The sequence below is a fragment of the Triturus cristatus genome, chromosome 8, assembly GCF_964204655.1.
Source record: "Triturus cristatus chromosome 8, aTriCri1.1, whole genome shotgun sequence".
Taxonomy (NCBI): domain Eukaryota; kingdom Metazoa; phylum Chordata; class Amphibia; order Caudata; family Salamandridae; genus Triturus; species Triturus cristatus.
In genome coordinates this window covers 365,647,158-365,670,928 of record NC_140591.1, presented here as the reverse complement: position 1 = coordinate 365,670,928, position 23,771 = coordinate 365,647,158, and the positions used below count along the sequence as shown (strand labels likewise).

Sequence of the window (23,771 nt, the reverse complement as noted above, 5' to 3'; positions counted from 1 at the left end):
GGCCGCATGAAACTGAGCAGAGAACGAAGTGGAGCGTGACAATCACCGATTTTGTATTTGCAATGTACTTGTTTGCAGAAGTCGGAGACAGACAACGCACTTGAAACTTACACCCACACAGGAGCCAGCATCGCTTGCAAATGATAACGGTGATTTACTACAATGTCTCTCTTCCGTGCAAAGCTTGCCCCTGTCTTGTTAGATGCAAAGAAGGAAACATGTTTACATGGGGCTTTAACATGCCCATTATGTATTCGAGAACGTGGCTTGTGGCTGAAAATATGTCTTTAACCGAAAGAGCATTGTAAACAATGTAAATGACAGATCTTTGCCATCTTGCAAATGTGCCAGGTCAGCTTTGTGAAAGTTGGTCACGCACCTGCCCACAGGCTGTAATTTCAAGATCCACATACATTTGAATGCACATCTTGTTCGATGTACATTTTGCAGATGATGTGCATGGAAATCACTGTGCATCATACATATGCATTTTGTTTACAGATATAGGCAGGCAAGGCCATGTGCATGGCACATCTTGCAACAAAGAGTGGCCTTTGTAACTCATTATGATGATGACGTGTTGCTGACGTGGGATTTTCCTCATTCAAAACGAATAATAAAGATCCATCTTTGGCGTTTTGAACTCCCGCCAATATACAAATCGAAAATGAAATGACAAATATCCTAATCGCATTAGCGGAAGGTCCAGGCAAAAATCTTGGTCTACAGGTACTTGGCCGGTACTGATTTGGATTATAAGAGGCAGGGCATCCTTATCTCGACTCTGAAGCTACCAGATAAAACCAAAGCTGAACTTCCACCAGTTATGGACAAAGTGAATCAATTTGTCTTGCTACTGCTTTTACTAGCAGTAACAGTGCATAGCCCCAACAGCAAGCCTTAGATTTCGACAGTACACAAGGTTATGTCAATGTGTTAATGAATATTGTGTCAAGATGGATGGTCCAAGCTCCCCAGATTCACATTACGTTGAGAGTTTAATTAATTTCCCAGTAAAAGCGCCAACACACAAGTTTCTGTGTGGCTGACGTTTGGGCGTGAAGGTATGAGTAGAGCACATGTATCACTTTAACATGGAAGACCTATCCTCGGTTCATTTAGAAGCATATTTTCCGCTGGAAAGTCAGACTGTTCATTTTAAGTAAAGGGCGCACTCTGTGGTTCCGCGCCGGGTTATGCTCAACGCAGCAAAACCAAAGGGGATGATGGATGGAGTGTTTAACATTGCAAGCACTCACCCCCAGTCAACTTTTCTGGTTTTAATCCATCACCATTCTTTAGCTCGCTCCGCCACCCCAGTTCAGACACGGCCATATGCAAATCAGTCTGACCCTGAGCCTCATGGGAACAGTCCAGCCCGAACTGCCAAGCCGTGTCTTCCCTGGACCAGAAACAAGCATCCTGGGACCGGTTTCTGGCCAATCAGCCGTCATCAGCCAGGCTAGCTTGAATCCAGTGGCAAAGTGAGCAAGGGACCCACGTCTGGGCATACCCTGCCAACTTAGGGCGAACAAAGAAAAACCAAAGGGGATGATAGACGGAGTGTTGAACACTGCAAGCACTCACCCCCAGTCAACTGATCTGGGTTTAATCCATCATCATTCTTTAGCTCACTCCACTACCCCAGTTCAGACATGGCCTTATGCAAATCACGTGAGCAAGGGACCCACATCTGGACACATAGATTTGTGCATGCGGGGCACTCTTTCATGGTTCATACTTCCACTCAGCACAACTATCATTTCCGGATATTTTATTCGCATGCAACTCCTATTCTTTTGCTCGAGGACCACGAATGCGCCTCAAATTATTGGTATCTTCTAAGAATAATAACTCACAGTTTCATCTTGCACCTCACGGTCATATAGGCCGATCACATGCACAATAGTAATTGTCTACTGATGTATGTTCTTGAAAAAGCATAGTAGCCTTCATTGATTGTAAAATTGTTCATTTATAGATTCCCCTGAAGAAGGGTGTATTCAGCATCCGAAATGCATGGGGATTAAGTGATTTACGCCCATCACTAATGTTTTTTCCTGTTGTAAGGAATCCAGACTACAAGGAAAGTTGAAGCAAGAAAAGCAAGATTCATGAAGCAATAAATTGATACAACCACGATTCAGTTTCGTTTTATTACAAATTGCTCACGGATCTGTTTTGTAAATGTTGGTTTGTTATGTATGAAAGTATCACACACCATTAAATACACCAGTAATTATGGTATGACGCTTTTTAGTGCAGAGTAGTGCACATTATATCTGAGACCTTGCAGTCTCAGTATTTGTATTGACTTCTAGAAAGTGGGCATTTCTCGGCTCTAAACCTCTTTGTGTGTCTTTTTGTTTGACTACATCCCACACTGGAGGCTGGAGGAGCACATCTGGGCATTCCCCAGTGACAGCTGTAAAACAATGGGCATGCAACTCGAATGACGGACCGCTGCCATTTGAGGACCTGGCTGGATAGATTGGAGAAATAGGTTTTGACACTTGGCCTCTGGGAGCCAGATCATGGCCCCACTACAGATTAAAAACTGCATTCTGCGGCATCATGGCAGACAGGACTGAAATTTAGGGGAGACATGTAGTTCAAAGGTAGACCCTCCGAACCATTCCCCCTTCAAAGAAACACTACAGTATAAATACTGGTGCCATACTTCTGCAGGGAAGATAAACTTGTGGGGATGTAGAACCGGAGAACCTGGAAATGCATGGTGCACACTGCCAGAGCAATCTGTTGTGCACAAGGAGGCTTACTGCCATTGAAAGGGACTGTGCGCCCTTCCTGAATAGTGGCTGGTCTGGGCTGACTACGTGCTGCTGTGTGGCACCCTGATGTGTGCTCTCCAAGGGCTTGTTGGCTTGCCCCCTATTTCTTTAGAGGTCTCAGGGACATTAAATATCTCCTATGAGGGACCCACACTGTCTATATGTTACACCTGGAGAGCTGCACCCTCTTAAATGCTCACATCGTCTGCTGGATCCTAACTGGCAATGCGGTGTGAGTGTGGAACTAAGAATTGTGCCTGGAGTCTGGATTGCTTTGTGTGGAGCCCCAGAATTCTTGCCCGCATCTTAGGCATGTGGCCCCTGCATCATGGGGTAACTCGATACACATAAGCATCTTGTTGGTGGTGAGTGGATTCACCGGTTGCGGGATACAGCATGGCATGCTTCGTCGATCATACTGCATCTCTCTATTGTTCGACACGCCGACTGCATGCTCATTGCATGCAGTGTCCGATTACCAGGTTGCGACCCTTGGAGGTGGAGGCATAACTGCATTTGTAGCTCACTCAACCTCGTGTGGCATTGCTAGTCTTGCGCCTGTGTGTTTGACCGGAATTGCCTGGTGTGACTAGTATCAATGTGCACCAGGTGTTGTGCCTCATTTTCAGGGAGGTACCGATTTTGCAACTCTTTGTTGTGTGTGACCAGAATTATCTGGTGCAACCCATATCAATGTGCACTGGATTTTGTGCCTCATTTCCAGGGAGGTACAGAATTTGCAACTCTTCGTTGTGTGTGACTGGAATTGTCTGGTGTGACTCATATCGCCACTCACTGATCAATGTTTACCTGATGGGGTGCCTCTTTCTTCCTGGAGGCTCCCCTGCTTCATTCCCCCATCCATTGATTGTTCCCTTGTTGGCCCTCAATGGGGCTGACCAACTACCCTCTCCTCACCAGTCCCCAATGACATTGTGTTGCCAGGTATTATTGCCTGGCTCGGGCTTGGGTAATGATAGTGATTGACTGTGCTGAAGGAACACTTTCCGAAAGCAATCGGAAGTGGGTCAAGAGACTGTGTGTCCCTCCTGTGCTACGCGGAACTGGGCTGGTGCCGGAATGCCCTTCTGGAACTGTATTTGAATGACCGACTATTGCCCTCTGCGTACTTCTGCTCCGCATTCTGTGGATGAACTTCCCAAGTGGGTGCAAGCCCCCATTTGATGACTACCTCCTAATTAGTCCTGCTACGTTCTCCCACCTACTTCCCTTGTCCCCTGACTAAGTGTGCCTTCGGCCGCTTGTGGCCTAGTATCTGGGGGGGGGGGAAATGGTTATGTTCAATCTGTGCGTGTAGGGTAGTTGAGGTGAGTTGGAGGGTGGAGGGGGGTTTGGGCAATGGGGTCTGCAGTGTGCTATCAATTAACCTGATGGGTATCAGTTGCACCACATTACGGTACTCAGGGCCGGCTCTAGGGCGGTGTAGTCGGTGCCACCACACCGGGCGCTGACTTGGGGTGGGGGCCTAATTTTTGCAAGTAATAATTCTCACTTTAAAAGCACCTGCTGCTGCGTTCCTGGCCTCCAGGAATTTTCAGGCATCAATTAAAACGTCAAGATAATTCCTGTGATTAATCGTGTTCCTGGAAAGAGACGGAGATTTGTCTAGTAGAAGATTTTGATTCATGGAAAGGCAGCACAGAGGGTTAAAATGCCTGCTGTTAAGAATGTGTACCATGTAGATTACGAAATGCATATAATGTAAATAGGTCAGTAGGTTACTGCTTCTGTAAAAGAGCTCTTTTTGTTGTTAGTCAAAATCCTAATATAGAATATTGAGCTATTAATTGTCATCAAAGAGCTGCATGCAAATTGCAAGATATATGTTAGAGCTATATGTTTTTTTGCACAGTCTTTCATTATCCTATTCTTCCCAAAGGGTTTATTTGGGTAAAAAATAATTCTTATTATTTAAGAGATCCCCTAACAATGGTGTTACGTTTTAAGTTCTGAATTTGTGCTTTACCAGAATAAGGACTCTTAAACTATATTGCCTACCAGTATCGATGACATGTCACTCCTACACTACACCTTGTAGTCCTGTCTGATATACGTTTCCTAATTTACACACATATGACTGTCTTTGTGCAATGTGTGTGTGGTGTAAAGTGCTCTGACACCTTGCACTGGTATTCAGAGTAGTGCTAAAAAACTAAATGAATCTGAGAGACAATGGTTATGGAGACTTGAGGAGCACTGTTAAAGGGTGCCAGTGAGGGAATCCGTGGCACAGGTGGCCATTGGGGGGGGGGGGGGGGGGTGCAACAAACATTGTCATACAGGGCGCCACCAGCATTAAAGCCGACGCTGATGGTGCTGTGTGCTTATGTGTGTGAGTGTGTACTCTACGGACCTGCCTGATATCCGTTGCACCAAATATTAGTGCTGAGGGAGTGTGTGTGTGTGGGAGTGACAGCCTGCGGACCACCTGTGATTAATGACACTGGCCAGTGGTGTCGGCTTGCATGTTGTTTCCTGGTCAGAACAGGACAGTGTTTGAAGTTGGTTTTACCTGTGCGGTTGTGACCTGGGGTGCACCCTATAACTGTGTGGTGTTGAATTATAAGAATTGCCAAGGTGGGTCTAGATTTGGCAACCTGTTGCGATGAATAAGGGTGATGGAGGGCTTAGAATAGGATTTTTCCCAAGTTTGCCTAGTATTTCAACACGGTTGGGCCTAGTACTGCTGGTAATTATTGGGAGTGAGTGCTGTGGCAATGCTTTACACATTGACTCTGTGATAAGCCTGTTTGCTCAGTGCCAAGCTACCCAAGGGTGAGCACAGGTTAAACAGCGAGTGTAATCACTCACCCCTGATGGGAGTGGTTGGTGCTGCCTGGCTGGGCCTCGCCTAAGCCACCCAGAAAGTGCCAGTTCCTACACAGGCCATACATTAAACTGCATGAGAGATGCGGGCACAATGATATACATACAGAGACAACTCATATAGATCTGTTACAGAGAGGTACTAGCAAAAACAACTTTGGAATCAGGGCTGAAGCAGCATACATTTAAGGAAATAAAAGTCTGAAACATCAGTAAACTATATAGTGTAGAAAGTAAACGCTTCCCACGACTACTGTACACTGAAAGAGCGATGGAAGCTCAGCCGAGTTGCAACAGAACAACATGGCAGAGTTTAGTAGTCTGTTTTGCAGGCAGACACAGCACGTCGACGGGCGCTGCATACGATGTAGGTATGTGGGGGCACGACTTATAAATTGTAGCCTTTCTCGCAGTGATCTCGGTTCCTGCCACTAGAGGGCAGCGTATTCCAGAATCTGTGATGAGCACTAATCAAAGAGAGAACTAAAGTAACTTGGAAAGCGCCTCCTCTGTTCTGGAGAGCTGTGATGCTGGTGCAACAGCTATGTGTAAAGCATGATGGTGTTCTTCGTATTAAGATATTTTTTATTATTGTTATGATTAAAGATAATAACAATATCGACAACGCTTTGATTATTATTAATAATAATAATAATAATAATTATTATTATATATTTTACTAAACGAAGCAACTAAAGCAAAGGAAACGCTTTGCATGTTCTCATTAGTTTCCGGTACCCCATCGCCTCCCTGCCATACCCAGCAGCAAGTTAAAAGCTGACATTGCCAGAGGGACTCGGGATGAAAGGAAATGCAGACGAGCCTGGGTGTGCGTGGGAGTTAATGACGGTAACTATGAATCATCGATTAAAAAATAGTCTTTAATTCATTGCTGTACAGGCCTTGAATTATGTCGACGTCACCATGACTCCAAAACGTTTTTTAAAAAGCCAAGACGGCGTGCATACATGATTTTTTTCTGAACCCAACAGGAAAACGTAAAGTGTTCTTTATTCGTCCGTTCTCTGAATTCATGCATGCACAATTCACGCCAGTATAAAATTGGATTTGAAGGCTTCCATATACTGAACTAAGACTTCTTTGTAAAAAGACATTGGGGCATATCAGCAACAACTGGCGATAATTATCGCTAAGCGCACTTAGCGCTAGGATAATTATCGTCAGCTAACGTGGATTTTTATCGCTGAGGTAGCGTGCTATTAGCAACGCTTATCTCAAAAGCGATAAAAATCCTAGCGCTAACTGCCTAACGTGAGATTATCGCTGGAAACCCAGCGATAATCTCACGAAATGTGGCGTTAGCTTGTTGATAGGGCCTCACAAACTTAGCCATGATACCTTCCTTCCATAGGAGATAATGGCTAAGTCAGTCCTGAAGCAGGCATAAGGAAAGTAGCGATAACAGGGGTTATCGCTGCTTTTCTTGCCGCTATGCTTCATAGCGTGGGGCTTGATGATAGGAGAAATATCGCTTAGCGACATTTCTCCTGTCATGTTAGGTCAGGAATGCCCACTTTGCATCTCATTAGAGATGCAAAGCTGGGCGTTAAGATTTTGTCCGCTAATCAGTAGCGGTCCGTGGAGGGAGTTCGGTGGGGCAGTGAGGCGGGGTGGGGGAGGGGCAGGGTGGGGAAATGTAAACACCGGAATATGGATGAACGGAGGTAAGTACACATTTAAATAAATAAAACGAATTCCTTTGCGCGCGTTGCATCGCAAAAATGTCCTGGAGGGCCGGATCCATACCAGATTTTGTGCTTATCCCCATTTAGATAAATGTAGTTATCTTAAAAATCTGGCATGGATCCGGCCCTCCAAGACCGACTTTGGAGAACCCTGATTTAGAATATATACACAACAGCACTTTAGGCGGCTGACTCCTGAGTGTTTGGCTTTGCAAAGGAATTTGCTGGATTGTATTTAAGTACAAATCCTACGCTTGACATTGCTGTCTCGTTTTTGCACCATAGTGCAATGCTGAACCCTGTGCACAACAGCCTTTTTAGCATGAGCGCGGTCGGGTGACATCATTGGCAGGCGACACGTTGTGAATCCCGGCACTTCACTCTTTTCTATCGTTCATGCCAAACAGCTCTGCAAGATAGTGAATATTGTCACCAAGTAAATAAATAATAATGATAGTACACCAGGGGCCACATTACAATAAGTGCCCCGGGGGCACAACAGGCGTTTGCGCCCGCTTTGCACGCCCCCGGGGCACTTTGGCATTATAGACGGTGGCGCAGACACTTGTGTGGCCCCTTCTATAATACCGATAGCGCTGGCGCACTTAAAGCCCCAGCGCTATCAACTGAGGGTGTTCCCTCATTTGCATAGGGGGTGCCCTATGCAAATGAGGGAATTCCTTTGACCCTGCACCCGCGCCATATTATAGACGCGGGCGCAGAGTCAAAGAAGCCCTCAGGAGGCGCACTGACAGTGCGCCATTTAAAAGGTGGCGCACTGTCAATGCGCCTCCTGACAGCAGCCTGCTACAGGGGGTAAAGGGGGTCCCATAGACCCCCCAGACATCCCCTTGCAGGCGGGTGCAGTCACTGACTGCACCCACCTGCAAGGGGATCTCTAAACCCCTTTGAAAGTGAAGGTAGGTGCCGCCTGCACTGTGAAAACACGGAGCGGCTGCTCTGTGTTTTCACATGAATGCGCTGCCCTGGGGGCAGCGCGAGTTCGCGGCTGCCCTGGGGGCAGCGCATTAACCATAATGGGGCACATTGGCATTGTTTGCGCCCGGCGCATCTTTTCAACACGGCCCCAGATACATTTACATAACAACTTTGCTTTAGTGTGGTAATAAGGACATGATTCACAAAGCAATTTGTACATTCAAAGAGATATTAAAAGTACTTCCCAAACTTAAATTTACAATTCAAATCCACCGAAAAATGGAAGGATGGAAAGAGTTGTTACAAATGCAGAAAGGATGCCGCAAGAGCTGGATTGCACTATTAGCAAGCTTTGGTGGGGTGGGATTTAGTTCACTTGTGGTTGGGGCACCGTTTAATGACAGGAGGTCACCTAAAACTCACAGTTTTACAAGTATTAACATACCTCTTGCAGGCCGTTGACAACCCTGAAAATCCATGCAAAATGGGTCCCGACAAAAAAACACAAACTTAAGAGTGTTTTTGTTTTGTAAGTCAATCCGGACAGCGGTGGTTGCATCGGACCATGCAAGTCTTGCACTCATTTTTGTGCATTCGGATGCCCCTTTTATTGGATGGCTTTACCAAGTTAGTTTGGGATGATGGGCTCAACATATATTTGTCCTTCATTTTCCTCTTAAATGGTTCTGACTTTCTTCCACCGAGCACTGTGTCATCCACACTACTAGTCACTTTATACCACCATACTTACAATTGTATGATTTCTATCCAACAAGTTACTTCAATGCTATAGATGTTGGGTAATCAATGTAGAGATTACATTAATTGTATTTTCTTTATAAGTATTCACTGATCATTCAGGTGTGTTAAAATGAATGTCTAAATCAGCCCTGTCCTACTCAAAGAGGCCTTTGTTTTTTGTTAATATATGGCATTAAAACCCATGTTCCAATGCCAGTTTGATTACTGCGTTATATATAATTTTTTCTGAGGCGAGAATCATGTAAGAATGCGTGCAAATTTGATGTGCAAATTAGCGGCAGACTATATTGTATTGGGCAAAAACTATTTTTTGATGTTGAGAAATAAAAACGATTTTCAGATGAAAAAGCACTTTTGTGTCACGTGTACACATGCAGAATGTCCGTTTTGTGGAAAATACACATGTGTGTGTGTTCTATTCGTTGACTAACTCTAGGAAGTCTACAAATGCTGAGGATTTCCTAGAGTACTTCTGGGATCCATTGTGAAGCCCAAAATGTTGCAAATCTGCTCCAACCTCTGGAATAATCCTGGAGGAGCAGATTTTGGATGGTTCAAGCAGGCCCTTTGTAAAAGAGGGCCATCATCTTTTCCTCTGGTTCGGCAGAGATTATCACGAGGATCACTTTGCAATGGGCATTACAGCGATGTAAAACTAGTTACAGAGGCCAAATCAATGGAACTCACCAGTCAATTGAGATGTTTATTTTAGTGTGTTTTGTACACAATTGATTTAGCTGTTAAAGCATAATAACAACTCTCCTTTCCTCCCCTTATATCCTTCTCTCCTCCCCTCTCCTCCTTCTCCCCCTTCTGCTCCCCCTCCCTTCCCCTCCTTTCCTCCTACCCTCTCCTCTCCTCTCCCCTTCTTTCCTCCCTTCCCCTGTCCCCTGTCCCCTCTCCTCCTTCACCCCCTCCCGCTCCTCTCCTCTCCCATCCCGCGCCACTTCTCCTCTCCTCTCCTGTTCCTTTCCTCCCCTCTCCTCTCCTGCTCCTCCTCTCATCTCCTCTCCTCCTTCTCCTCCCTCCCGCTCCTCTCCTCTCCTCTCCCTTGCCCTCTCCTCTCTTCTCCTCTCCTCCTCTTCACTCTTTTCAGAGTTCCCAGCACAGTGGCTCCTCAACATCTCTAGCATCAACCAAAGTCTGCAGCTCCATGGATGAAAACGACGGCCCGGAAGGTAACGCTGAGGCTGAACTAACATTACTCCATCATACTCACTTCCACGCATGCTCTCCACTCATGGGGATTGGTGACTTGGAGCGCATTTCTGCAGTCTGTGCTATTTGCACTTGGAAGAAAAGGTCTTAATATAATCTGCATCCCCTGTATGTAAAACCCTCCCTCTGGCGCGAGTGTGGTCCAGGAGAGTAAATATAGTTTACACTGAGGGATTATTACTCACAGAAAAACAAATGTTGTCTTCCAATGCAATTTAGCAACAGCTCAACAACAGGTGGGGCTTGACAAGAACACTTTACGTCTCTCTTGGAAATGTCACAACAGTGCGTCCTGATGGATCTGTTTGTCTTGATGAGGCTTGTCATGACAGCCACGCAGCCCTCTGCAGCATCCCTAGACGTTATGGATGTCTCCAGCACAGCGAGCAGCTCATAGCAGGCACGCAGGAGTATGTGGTGACAAGCAACACATTTAGGGTTCACTTCTCTCCTCGAGATCTCCAGCCTGGAGGGCTCATGACTGGTGTTTGCCTCATTTGTCATCAGTCACTTGAAAATTGGAGAGTGAAGCTTGCAAAAAGTTCAGCATCACAAGGTTTATTGGAGTGATATGTGTCTTGCTCATGAGGTGCTGACTGTGCTTTTGATTGTATTGTAAATGTCTCTGCATCCATAATGCTGTTGTGTAGGTTTCAAGGTCCTCCATCACTACACTGGTGATTTACGGCAAGGACTTATTTAGGCATTGTTTTAATCATATTTATTTCATTTTCTCCTATAAAGAAAATAATTACAAAAACAAACAAAGAAGGACCATTACATTTAAGCGATTATCCGAACATCGATTTCCTAGCGCACATCTACCATAATTTCTAAGCAATCACAACCTACTATCATTGACCTATTTCTCTCTCGCTCCCTCCCCACTTCCCACGCTCACTCACTTCCTGAGCCAGGCGTTTGAGTTCTTTTATTCCCTTCACTATGCTGCTAACCCTTCATGGCACCTTCTCCTTGCTGTGCGTCTTCCACGTCTTTGCCAGTGGATCCATATTCTTACACCTTGCTATACCTGTACTCATATTCAAGTTAATGTTGCCTGGCCACTCTATCAGGCAGGCCTCGTGTCAGGGGAGCGGGTTCATCAAACTTTGGAGCAATGTTGCTCACTCTGATAAATCTTCTGCAATGTTTTCATCTCTCCTCACTTTCTCCATCAATGCCTTCTCGACCACTGCCCTTGCCTGCATGTCCTTCATCTCTGCCTGCACTGTTGGCCCAATGGACTTGTCTACTGTATGTCTATACAACGCTTTGCAAAGATTGCCCCCGGAAGAGCACATTTCTCTTTCATTTTTTCCTTTTGGTGTGGGAATCACTCCCATGGAGCTCTTTCTAAGAGGATATTTGTGTAGATGGGCAAAGCTCTAATCAGAGGTTCCAATTCTCCAATTACTTTCTGAGTCAGTTTTGCCTGCACTGCAGGAGAATACAAATCAATTAGCTACTACTGCAAAGTTTGTTAGATTTTACTGTGTGCGTTAAATTAGCATATTTTACTTGTCTTACACATGTTTACAAGACTCAATGTTGTTTTTGAAAATATTTCCATAAAATTATCTTTAATTACTTTGAAATGTCGCTCAAATGTATCACGAAGCCACCCACACATGTATTGTTAAATCAAGTCTAAACATATTATGAAATCACTCAAAGGTTTTTTAAAACAACTTTATATACAAATCCCCAAATGAATCAAGGTTTAGCCCATGAGTGACACCTCATCTGACCCAGAATCATTTATATATCAGAATATAGAGGACAAAACTATCGACATGACAAAATATTGTATCCAAAATATTAGCTACCATAATATCGTAAGGGTACTTCTATACAGGTAAGTATAGATTTACTACTGTTAACTCCAAATCTACTTACCCTGGGGTAGTTATCAAGGAATTAAGCATTTTGTTATTTGATGTTGTGAACTCAATATTTCGGCAGGTCAATACTTCTTAATATCCCAGTAGTGAACCCCAAACGCTCCCACCATGGAAGTCACATGTTCAGAGAAGAGAAAAGGCCAGTACCTGTCAGAGTCCCCGGGCACCGGCGGCAGCTCATCCGGCCTATCTTTCAGACATTGTAAACAGGGTCACTCCCCTTGAAGTTGTGACTAGCCTACCCGAATAGTAACTAATAATGAATGGGATACCCTTTAAGGCTCTTTTACGGACCTATATATCAAAGGTTTGCCGAACTTCAGGTTGTTCAGACTTCAGCTATACTATTTCTGCTTTGCCCTGGACTGGGCGGTGAGCCGGGCCAGATGCCCCAACAGACCGCCACCCATTCTCATCATGTGCATGGTCAAGAGGCATGACACCACATACTTGAGAAAGACAGCCAATTCCCTAGTGCAGCTCCTGTCACCCACCTCAGAGTATCTCAGAGTACATGTTAGGCAACTTATTGACATCCCAATCCAAGCGCTGCTCAAACCCAGCAATGACCTCACTAAAACATGTATGAGCAATCGTGCATGATCAGATACTGATCTCAGGCTATGCCCTGACATCACAATAAGAATCCAAAAGCACTGAACCTCTCTCTCTCTCTCTCTCTCTCTCTCACTCTCTCTCTCTCTCTCTCTGACTCTCTCTCCACACTCTCTCTCTCCACTCTCTCTCCTCTCCCTCTCCCACCTTCTCTCTCTCACTGGTTCCTCCCAAAGAAGAAGAAGAGCAACTTAGCTGCTCACCTGTAGGGCTGGGGTCCTACTTCACGCATCCAGTTATGAGGTCTGACTGGTACTTGGTGAGTCTGAGGTGGGACGGCTGCTATTTCGCCGCTTTCTCCCAGAGCACATCAATTTATCAGTTTTCTTATGTACTGCAATGCATGCTACCCTGTGAACCATTCTCCTTCCAGTGCAGATCATTCAGTGGATCTACAGCAGATCATCCAGAAACTGTTCCTTTTGCTTCACCAGTGAGGGTAAAGTGGATATCCTTACTATCGCATCCACCGGAGGGTGTGGGATCTGGAGCTGGGAGAAAAGACTGTTCATACAACCTTGCTCAGTCTCACAGGACCTCCTCTTTCCTTTAAGGTTCCAACTGTGCACCATGAGGCATAAAACATTGGTTGTGGGTGCACCCCATGGTGGGACTGAATTCACTGGGCCTCACTGTAATCTTATATATAGTTGGTACCCGGCTGTTTGCTAAAACCTTTGCTTTTCATTCACGGTTAGTGTCCACAAGACAGTTTGCTCAAAGTCCATAGGTACTGGTGCTTATGTACCAAAGGAGTAATTCTTGAGGTATCATTTTTTTGCCTTCTCCACTCCAACTACACATATCCATTCTGAGGTCGGCCACACGTGGATCAGCATCCCCATCCAAATTTCGACATTTCTCCCAACTCAATAGGCCAAACACTGTTTGTGGGGCCAGTGAGTAGGAACACCTGTTAGTCAACCAACTTCCAACCAAGATCAACATTTTTATTTTTATTTTTTAGAGTTTTATATAGCTCAAATTATACTCGAGGCCTCGGGTATCTGAGCGCTTCACATGAGCACCAGTTTCATTACAGAAGGACACATTCATGTTTGTTGGGCACTGGGAGATTAAGTGAGTTGCCCAGAATCACAGGATGTTGAGCGTCGTTGCCGATACTCGAACCCGGTTCTCCAGCGTCAAGGTCGACCGCTCTAGCTGTAAGGCTACATCCTCTCCCCTACTTACTACACAAGCTTTAAATTTTGTGAAAAAAAAATAGACATGCTGGATAATATTACTCGAATTAATACAAAAACACCTTTTTTACTGATAAATCTTCTAATCAGGTTTTTAAATATTTCAGAGAGTCTGTAAGAATGTACACATTAGTTGTGTAAATATGCAGCATCATACAATTCAAGGAATTAATAGAAGTATTCCTAGGAGAATCTAAATTGTAAGTTGAGCAAGATAGATACAGTAATATACTACGATTAGCACATAGCACTAGACCTCCCAGTAACAATAGTAGGACTGTTCTAAGATGTCCACAATACCTACAGAGCAATGTATCTCCCTAGACCACAAAACTGGACCGTAAAATAGTGGTACAGCTTGAAGCAGTGGTGGTGCGGTCGGAAGGGGAGTGTAGAGTCGAAAACCGAGTATCCACTATTGGAGGACATTCTTAATGGTGCAGTATATCGTTTATCGTGCTTCAATCTCGAGGTCCTGTTATCTGCTCTCTGTAAGATGTATGTATGTCTCTGTTTCAAATTTTTTAGCCCCAGGCAGCTTAGTCAATATAACTTGACGTTGCTACTGCAGCTCCTTGGAAACTATTAACAGTCACCCTCAAAGGAACCCTTTTCTGTGGAGTATAGATTCAGTCTGTGTTCGGCATGTGGCTGTCCAGTTCAATGTCTTGGGCTTCACCAGGCCCCGATGGGATACATCCTAGCCTTTACACAAGCCTGTACTCCATTCTCCCTTCTTGGACCGTTCCCAGTCTGCAGTTCCAGCAGAGATCCACAGGCAAAAGTGAACTTGAATTGAATGGGGAAAAGGCCTTCCATGCTTGAATATATACAGGGATCGCCCTCAGTCTAGTCCAGGAATTCGAATGGATTGTAAATTATAGAGCACAATACATATGCAATACAGGGCAGACACTTATCTAACAAGGCTTGAATACCTGAGCATATTCAGGTAGCTGGTAATACTGCATTACTGGAAATGAATGTTGGCTTACACAGCTTCATGGTGAAGTCCATTACAAAGCGGCGTCTGCAAACTCCGCTAACCCGATGCTTCTTAATGACAGCCATTAACGAAGAAAATCATGAGCACAAATACAGCCAATTGCACCTCATTGTCTTTTTACTAAATCCACTTGTTGAATAACATCATACAATGTCTCTACTCTCATAGTCTATGACTACAATATTTACGAACAAGCATTGGTAAAGCCTAACGATTTTAAAATTTGCAATGCCAATAGCGACAACTGGTCATGTAAAAAGCATAGAAGTATACATAACATAGTTTTCTATACTTTTAAGATGGCAATCCAGGCCCTTGGCAATGCTGCCATTTGGTGCCTGGTGCACCACAGAGGGTCACTCTCCAGGAGGGAGGTAGGAGTAGGGAGTAGGGAGACTGGGTGAGTGAGGAAGGAGCAATGGAAAGTGCACAAATGTGCTATGAAGAAAAGGAAAGGTGAAAAGACGAACTCCCATGGACTGCTAAACAACAACTAACATTAAAGAAAAAATGAGTTTCATGATGTCAGCTATGGAAGGACAAACCCTATCCAATCTAAAGCAAGAGTAGCATGCTAAACTCCAAGGCATGGATAAACACTTAGGGGCCGATTACGATGCAGCCCGTAAAGGCTTCTGGACCGCATTGTAATCGGCGCCTCGGTATACTTTCCGACTGCCGCATTACAATGCTAGTGGTCAGAAATTAAACCGGACGGTCATTCCGGCTTGTTTCCGACGGTCAGTCGGAACCAGATCGTAATCCCAAAGGGTGGGCCTTTTGGTATTATGATGCGCGGCCATGGAAGCCATGTCAGAAAATCTTGTTTTGGTGCCCCCAGCACCTGTGGTTCCCCCCTGTTGATCCCTGCACCCTGTGGTGCCTGCCACGGGGTGCAGGGACGAACAGCACCTCCCATTTCCCTTTGGGAGCATGTAATACGGCCGCTTTATGGTCATAATGCATGCTCCCATTGGGAAATGTAGGAATGCGACCTAACACTGTTAAGTCGCATCCTAATTTGACGGTCGGGTCCGCCAAACAGAGGTTGGTCGGTCCCAGGACCGAGATGGTGTCGACACCGTAATAAGCCCTAAAGTTGTGAGGAAAGCTGTACAATAATGAGCAGGGAATTGAGATTGACAAGAAAGCCACCAATTATAAGCAAGGGATAACACAAAGCCCACATAAAGTCCACTCTGTGTAGTATTCCATAAAATATTGTTTGTGAGAGTAGCTGTCTGTTTTGAGACCACAAAATCCATTTTAGGAGAATATAATTTTGGAAAGGTAGGTTTGATTTTAAAAGGCTGTTGTTAGGCGCTCAACCTGTCTGTAATATGACTTAAATATAGAATTGCCTTTAATAGCAAAGTCACAGGGTAAGAAGGCGCCTTCTTCACGAGATCTGCCTGACACATGAACTGCTGATGTCAGCACCATAATCTTATCTTACTTACCTCACCTGCTAAATTCTATTGACAGATATCACTGCCAGGATTCAAGGAATTTTGGAAACACAGACTTAGGCTGTAAATGAAGCTAAAAAAATGTTTTTATTCCCTTTATGTTGAAAATAGGCAGTCTTGGCTGAGGCTGGCAGGCAGTTTGGCCCAAGCCAGAGAGCGATGCAAGAAAAGCTTCTACATCTGTTATGTATTCACAAAACATCAGCAGGGGATATGAGCGGTTCCAGGAGCGCACTGAAGCCAACCTGGATTATGCAATGATTAAAAAGCATATGGTGTTCAGCGGCTGCTAGCCCAAATATGGAACAGGAAGAGGCTTATCTTGGCTCAGTGCGAGTCATCACCGAGCGTCGGGGGCAGAGCTACCATTGGTGCAGCAGGTGCAGTGCACCGGAGCCCATTGAACCTTGGTTATTGCTGTATTTTAGTGCCCTGGTTTTATCCATGCGTATTATTTTAAATTTTATTGTACTCTTATGAACTGTGTGCTTATTTATTATATGATGTACTGTACCTTTTATGGTTGCCTTGCATCCGAATAAAGGAAATATATAATAAATAGTGCCCTAACAGCAGTCAAAGGGGCCATTTTCCTTGTTGCCTCAGGGCCCATTGCATCCTTGCTATGCTTCTGCAGAGCTTGGAGTTCAGTGGGCCTTCAAGAAGAAGATCTTCTTGACAAGCTTGCTGAGTAAGGGCTCAGAGTGATGCTGGTGAAAGCTCAGCTTGGAGCACGATGTGATGCTCTATGATAGTCGGGACAAACGTATGAAGGAGAATATAGAAATTAAACTATAAAAAACACGGTCCAAAATCGAGCCTCTACTGTCGGATTGATCAGTTGCTTGCCAGCATAGGCTACTTGGTATTTTTCTTGAAAAAGAGAGTCTTCTGTCTAAAATGATTGTTTGGCGGAGCTTACGGGTCTCTTGGATATGGCATACGGTAGTCACTCAGTGGTGGGCTGAAATGGTCAGTTAGTTAGTGGTATACTGCAGATTCTTGGCTCTCTGTGCGTAGATGTGACGTGATAGTTGGTAACAAACATAGGGGAATATTTACAACACAATCTCGGAGCGCGGTGTTACTCCAAAATTGGTAACATTGCGCTCCGACATTTTTAAAAAGCAGAGATGTGCCATATTCACAAAAATACGGCACATCCCTGTGTTTCCCCTAGCACTGGCACTGATAAAGCTGCCTAGTGCCAGCGCAGGCCCCCTTTCTCCATGTTGCAAAGGTGCCTGCACTGCAGGGTTGATTGTTTATGTGCAGGAAGGGAGCTTCCTGCACATAAATAATATTGAAAGGTGATATGCTCTTTCTATGTGTGCTGCAGAATGCAGCACATATGGAAAGAGCAAAATACGAGGAGAAATTAATCATTTCTCCTCGTATCGCCAGTCTAAGACCAGGCATTTCCTGGTGTTAGTTTTTGGCGCTACCCCAGCCTTGTAAATATGGGGCAGCATCAAAAAACAATGGGTGTTGCGGCGAATCGCCCACTGCAGCACCCATTGCACGCCCCTTTCATGCTAAGTGAAGTGTGAAAAGGGGCCTTATTTACAAGACAGCGTTAAGCCACATTAAGCACTGAATACTTACATATACCCTGGAAGGATGGAAGAAATCACTTAGGGAGGACACCGACTGGAGGGTAAACCCCACGACCCATGAAAACCGCAATAATGTTTATTGAATGCTCCTGCCTCTTTCTATGGTACAAAGGCCTCCTTAAGCATTGCAAGGGACATAGCAGGATGTAAACTGCACATGAGGTGTGCCAGAGTCATGCTCTCCTGGCGGGCTGTGTGGCACAAGAGAGGGAAAGCAGTGGAAGCTGACAACTCCTAGGGTCCACTTCTGTGAAAGGCCAGGCTTCTTTGCCCACCCAGGCAGTGGGCTTTAGCTGCTCTGGTGGCCACATTAAGGTGATAGGAATTCATCACTTGTGTCTATCACTTCTTTTCTGTGGCTCAGTGTTTTATCGGTGAGCACCAGGCACCTCTTGCTGGTCTCTGTAACATAGGACGCTTGGACCACTCTGATATTATTAAGCATAGTTTGAAATTTTAACCAAAATTCTAATTGGACAAGTAACTATAATATTTGCATTTGCCCAGTTTTTCAGAACGAGCAGAGACTTATCAGCCCACTCTGTCTTTGTGCATTCTGGAATCAATAAAACTAGACTGACAGCAGTGGGTGTTCACAGATTCATCTAAGAGTATAAAAGTGTAAAAGGACCTGTCATGTCAGGCATCTTGCTCAGCGTGCTGCAACTTTCCTCAGATTCAAAATCATAATTTGCCTAATTTCCGAATGCACCTTTATTGTGCTCAGTGGAGGTCAGACGGTAGTAAGTGATCTACTGACAAACTGCATGGCTAAGACAACAGGTTGACTTTTCCTGCTTCCATTCTGCTCACCGACGTCACAGTTAGTGAATTTAGTTCATTGTCTGCAGTGTAAGTCGAGAGGCTTCAGCTACATTTGTAATGAGGCTAGCTACCGCACTGAGGTGGTGTGGAATCGTGAACTTTAGACAAAGTAGAGTTCTTGAAGTGGAAGGCTGGACTCTTTCCTGACACCCTATCAGAAAGTCTACCTTCACATTCCTGGAATAGCTATGTATTGGGTGGTTCTGCTCTGGGCAGGTGTAGGTGGGCCTTGGAGCTGGTAGCCAGGATGCGTTTGTAAATTCCAATTATAAGAGACCTTATCTATGGAGATATCCGTGCAACAATGGAGAGAAGGATTAATAATAGTGAGGAAGAAGAAGATGGTGAGGAACAGTGAAGGTAAATACTCAAAGGCACATCAATTAGTCAAAGTTCAGGAAAACCAAGTCACTTTAGACAATGGCGAAAAGTGACTTTTGGTAATTTGTCTAAATGTCCTCGTTATCAAATGATGTTTTGATGTCATGCAGAACGGTTTACTCATTGTTCTGTGGGGATGTTACAAACAATACAATGTTATAGTTGTTAGTTGTTGTATATCTTTGCTAATTGTTCCGGTTGTGAAGGGGGAGATATGCAGAATATTACACTCTTGGAAATCTTTAAATACAGAATTCTCATCTAACATCCTATCATGGAACCTTCGCATTCGAGGACGAGCTCTGAAACTTGGGGTCCTACTGTGGACAGTTGACTATGAACATCTGAGCTGCCAGCTGGAGATTCACACATATGTACAATATTTTGAAGATATAAGAAATATCATGTGTGGAGTTATCCTTACATTAGGTACTTACCTGAAAGTCCGCCCTGTGCATAAACCTAGGGGGCATGAGTCCCGAACAGTATCATGGTGGGTGACCATCATGGAAGCAGGATAAAAAGAGGGAGCTTCATCATTTTACAGTGCATGATGTCAAACCCTTCCTAAAGAGAGGCTTTGGGGGTTATGTCGGGTGAGTGCATTGCCCACTACTAGGCTCTTTACTGTAAGCCCACACAGGAGCGCTTCCTTTGGAAGGATCATTGAGATAAACTGTTGCTGATTTTGTAACTCTGAGCCTTGTCTTTGTAGCAGTCACAAAGGATGGAAATCGAGGCCAGTCTGTACATACATCAACTCGTGACCTCTTCCCATAGCTAAGTTACTCCACAAATGTTGACTCACTGCACAGCTTTTCCAAAGAAAGTCTTTGTGGGTAGCTTGTACGCTTGCCTCATCCTCTTGAAATCTATATTAAATTGACTGAAGAACATCCTGTCTTTGGTGCTATGTTGCTAAGACATTTTATGTAATATTGCACCCATTTCCGAAGACCTTACGCAGCTTAAGAATTTGAAGATGTATAAACAGGAGATGGATGGTGAATGACATCACATCACTATTTATTATTAGTAGTAATAACAATGCTAGCAATTTGCTTTGATATAGCACTTAACAATTCACATTCGTCATTTCTACGTGCTGCAAATAATGGGTGTTCCCATTGCCGGCTTTATCGGAATCTCTCTCGGAAGTACAAAAAGCTATATTCGTCTCACCATTATCCAGGATCTGCAGATCACCTTGGTGGGTGTCTCCAATCCTGTACCTTCCATACTCTTGTAATGCAGAGTGCACCCCCTGCCACCACCCCTCTCCTGCTGCAACTATGGTAAGATCCACCTGAACCGACTCTTGTCTTTGTTTTTTAGCAGGTCACCCTGTGTCTCTGCTCTGCTTCTCTTCCTTGGGAAGACCATCCTCTGCCCACTCCCTATTCACTTTGTCTGTGCTTAAGTGTCCCCAACCTGCCTCTTTCTTAGTCTTCTTTGCAGAGGGTCACTCCCTGGCCCTGCTTTCATATCACTCACCTCTTCTTGAGGGTCGTCGGCTGCTCTGCCCTCGAATAAGAAGTCCAGGAGTGCGCTAATATTTGTGGCTCGTCCTATTCTTTTCGTGATCTAAACACTGGCAAAAAAGGACATTGTGGGCTACAACATTTTGAAACAACGCAGTATCCATGACTGTTTTTTTCAAGTAAACAACATTTTCTATTGACTTTTTTTTAAGGTACATTTTCTTTAGGGGTATATTTTTACTGCAAACCAAATATTTCAGCGGGAGAAATTCTATGAGAGAGCTAAGCAGGTGGAAAATATTTGTTGTGGAAAAGTTTGTGAATACATGGAAAAAACTCCCCAATAGAGATGATGGAGACAAATATAGCAAATGCAATGGCAATGGCAAAGGGCAGACAACAGGGTACAGACGTACCGGGGAAGAAGAGGTAAAGCTGGTAGCCACGCTCTCTCTTTCTCTCTCTCACACTTTCTTTCTTTTTGTTTGCGGGTGTCTGTGTGTGTGTTTTCTTTTTAAGGGAACTGTAAATAAGTAGGGTGGGTGGACCCATAGGCCTTTATCTGCCACTGAATTCTTTTCAATAAATGCCATCAGTTGGTTGAGTCCTACTTCATACATGAGAGCTTTTCTTTTGTGAATACTGAAGTACACCTTGGACTACGTATGGATAACATTTTCTGATAGTGGCTTATCTGGGGTTTTGCTTACAAAAAGTTGAGATCATTCTCAAAATCCTGTATTCCCTTATGCAGAGCAATTGCTTAGCCTTTCGATCAGTCAAATGAAAGATTTTGTTATTTTCATAGTTTTGGTTCTGCCCACAATAGCATACAACATGGGTCGATGGGTCAGCCCACTTCAGCAGTTGGCTGTGTTTCATTTTGAGTGACAGCCTTTCTCCTGATGGGCACATCACACAAAATTAGTATGTTTCTGGACTTGCCAGTTCTAGACCTATCGCCTATGTCAATGCTTGTTCTTGAAGGTTGGGGGGGCTCAAACAAAAGGTGATGCACCCATAAACTATCCTCCACAGAGAGAACAACATAGATGCATAAGTCACCATATTATTAGGTAAATAATTGTGAATACACATTGAACTCAAACATAATTTTCAATCTTGATCTGAACTTATTACACCCCGTGGCTGCTGCCTCACAATGAAAGTGGGGGGGTTGGGGGAGGGGAGGACAGGACGGAGAATTGAAGGTAAAAATATATATTTTTTAAACTTACATTTCACTGCTCTGATGCTGACGGCCGCCTCGGTGCTTCACTCCTGGCAGGCTCTGGGAAGGCACAGGCTCCCCACCCAATCCAGTCGCTGCTCTCATGCGATGAGAACAGCGCCAGGATTGATCTGAGAGGCCTGGTCTGCCGCTCGGACACTGCCTGGGATCCTGCTGCTTTTCTCCAACCCGGCTGTGAACACAGATAGGGTGGAGAAATAGAAGTGCGCATGGCTGTTTGGCCGGCCTAAGACACCCAGGACTCCTGCCTGTCATGGCCATGTCCAATCCCGCACGCACGCACTGTCAGAGCCCATCACTGAAAAATAAAATGATATTATTGTTTTAATATGATGTTATTTTTCTGTGACTTACCCTGACCAGTGGAGCGACACTCCTCTGCCATTATGGAGGAAGAGGCGCCCCTGATTACACAATCTCTAAAAATAATTTCCTGGCAACAAATCTCTCGCTGCACGAAAACTATTCTTGTCCGCAAGTTGTAAAATCACAATTAACTAGCAGGAAAAAAGCCTGGGTTAATGCAGTCCACTAGCACCTGGCACCTAAGGGACTGACCTACAATGATCATAACTGCTGCCCATGTCAGTGTATGAGCACCCTTTGAATTCTACTTTTTTTCTCATGTGGTGGCCAAGTCTATTTGTCCTATGTTCAAGCCTACATAGAGGTAATACTGTCCCAGTTTGTGCCCAACATACATTTAAATTGTTGCTCTGGGTGCACAGTAGGACAGTGCATCTCCCACAGTAAATCCTGTGTCCACAGTGCAAGCATGAACTTGTGCTTGCCCTGTGGCCAGAACATTAGGGACAGGTGCACCAGCTCTTTGAGCTGCCTGTCGGCCGTTCATTTTACAGGTGGCAGCATGGATTGTATTTCTAAGAGGAACAAAGATCCACCTGCAGGTGGATGCAGGGAGTGACTGCGCCCACATGCAAGGGGCTGCTTTGTGGATCCTGGGATGCCATTCTCCCCGGTTAAGGTACACCCTCCGGAGTGTACTGACAATTAGTGGTGGCTGCTGTCAATCGAATATAGTAGGGCGGCACTGGGGAGGGGTGTGTGGGGGGAGGGGCTGAGAAATAAAAAAAAATAAAAACACTTACCTGCTGCTCCGCTTCTGCTGTGGCCTCATGGCCCTGCTTCTCTCCTCCTCCAGAAGTGCATGGGCTAGAAAACACAGGTAGCCCACCCAATCCAGATGCTGCTCTCATAGTATGAGAGCAGCACCAGGATTGGTCTGAGCGGCCTCGTTTGCCGCTCACACAGTGCATTGGAGGCTGTGGCTTTTCTCCAACCCGGCTGTGCTACACAGCTGGGTTGGTAAAACATATGTGTGCATGTCTGGGTTTTTTTTTCTCCGGAGTTTTATATAGCACAAACTTGACCCGAATCGGGTATTAGAGAACTTTATATAGCACCGGTTGCGTTACATGAGGACACATTCATTTTTGTTAGGCACGGGGAGATTAAGGGATTTGCCGAGAATCTCAGGATGTTCAGCGTCATTTCCAAGACTCGAACCCAGTTCCCCAGATTCGAGGTCGACCGTCCTAGCTGTTAGGCCAACTCCTCTGCCTAGGACGGCCGACCAAACAGACATGCACTCTTATAAGTGCCCACCACTCCTGCCTGCCAAGGCCCTGCCCTGCCCCTCCCCTCCCTTAAGCAGCGCAGAGATAAATAGAACTAAAATATTAATGTTTTATTATTGATTTGTTTATCATGTGCTGGCAGTGGGGCGACGCTT

The 23,771-nt window shown here is 44.9% G+C and overlaps 1 protein-coding gene across 3 annotated transcripts in view; it reads left to right on the top strand.

Annotated features, from left to right (window-relative positions):
- DCLK1 (doublecortin like kinase 1) overlaps positions 1-23,771 on the top strand; it is a 1,175,807-nt gene that overhangs the window by 972,619 nt on the left and 179,417 nt on the right. For all 3 annotated transcript variants that reach the window (XM_085621707.1, XM_085621706.1, XM_085621708.1), the window contains exon 7: positions 10,143-10,224. In XM_085621707.1, coding sequence (XP_085477833.1) covers positions 10,143-10,224 — 82 coding nt within the window. The remainder of the gene's footprint in view (positions 1-10,142; positions 10,225-23,771) is intronic.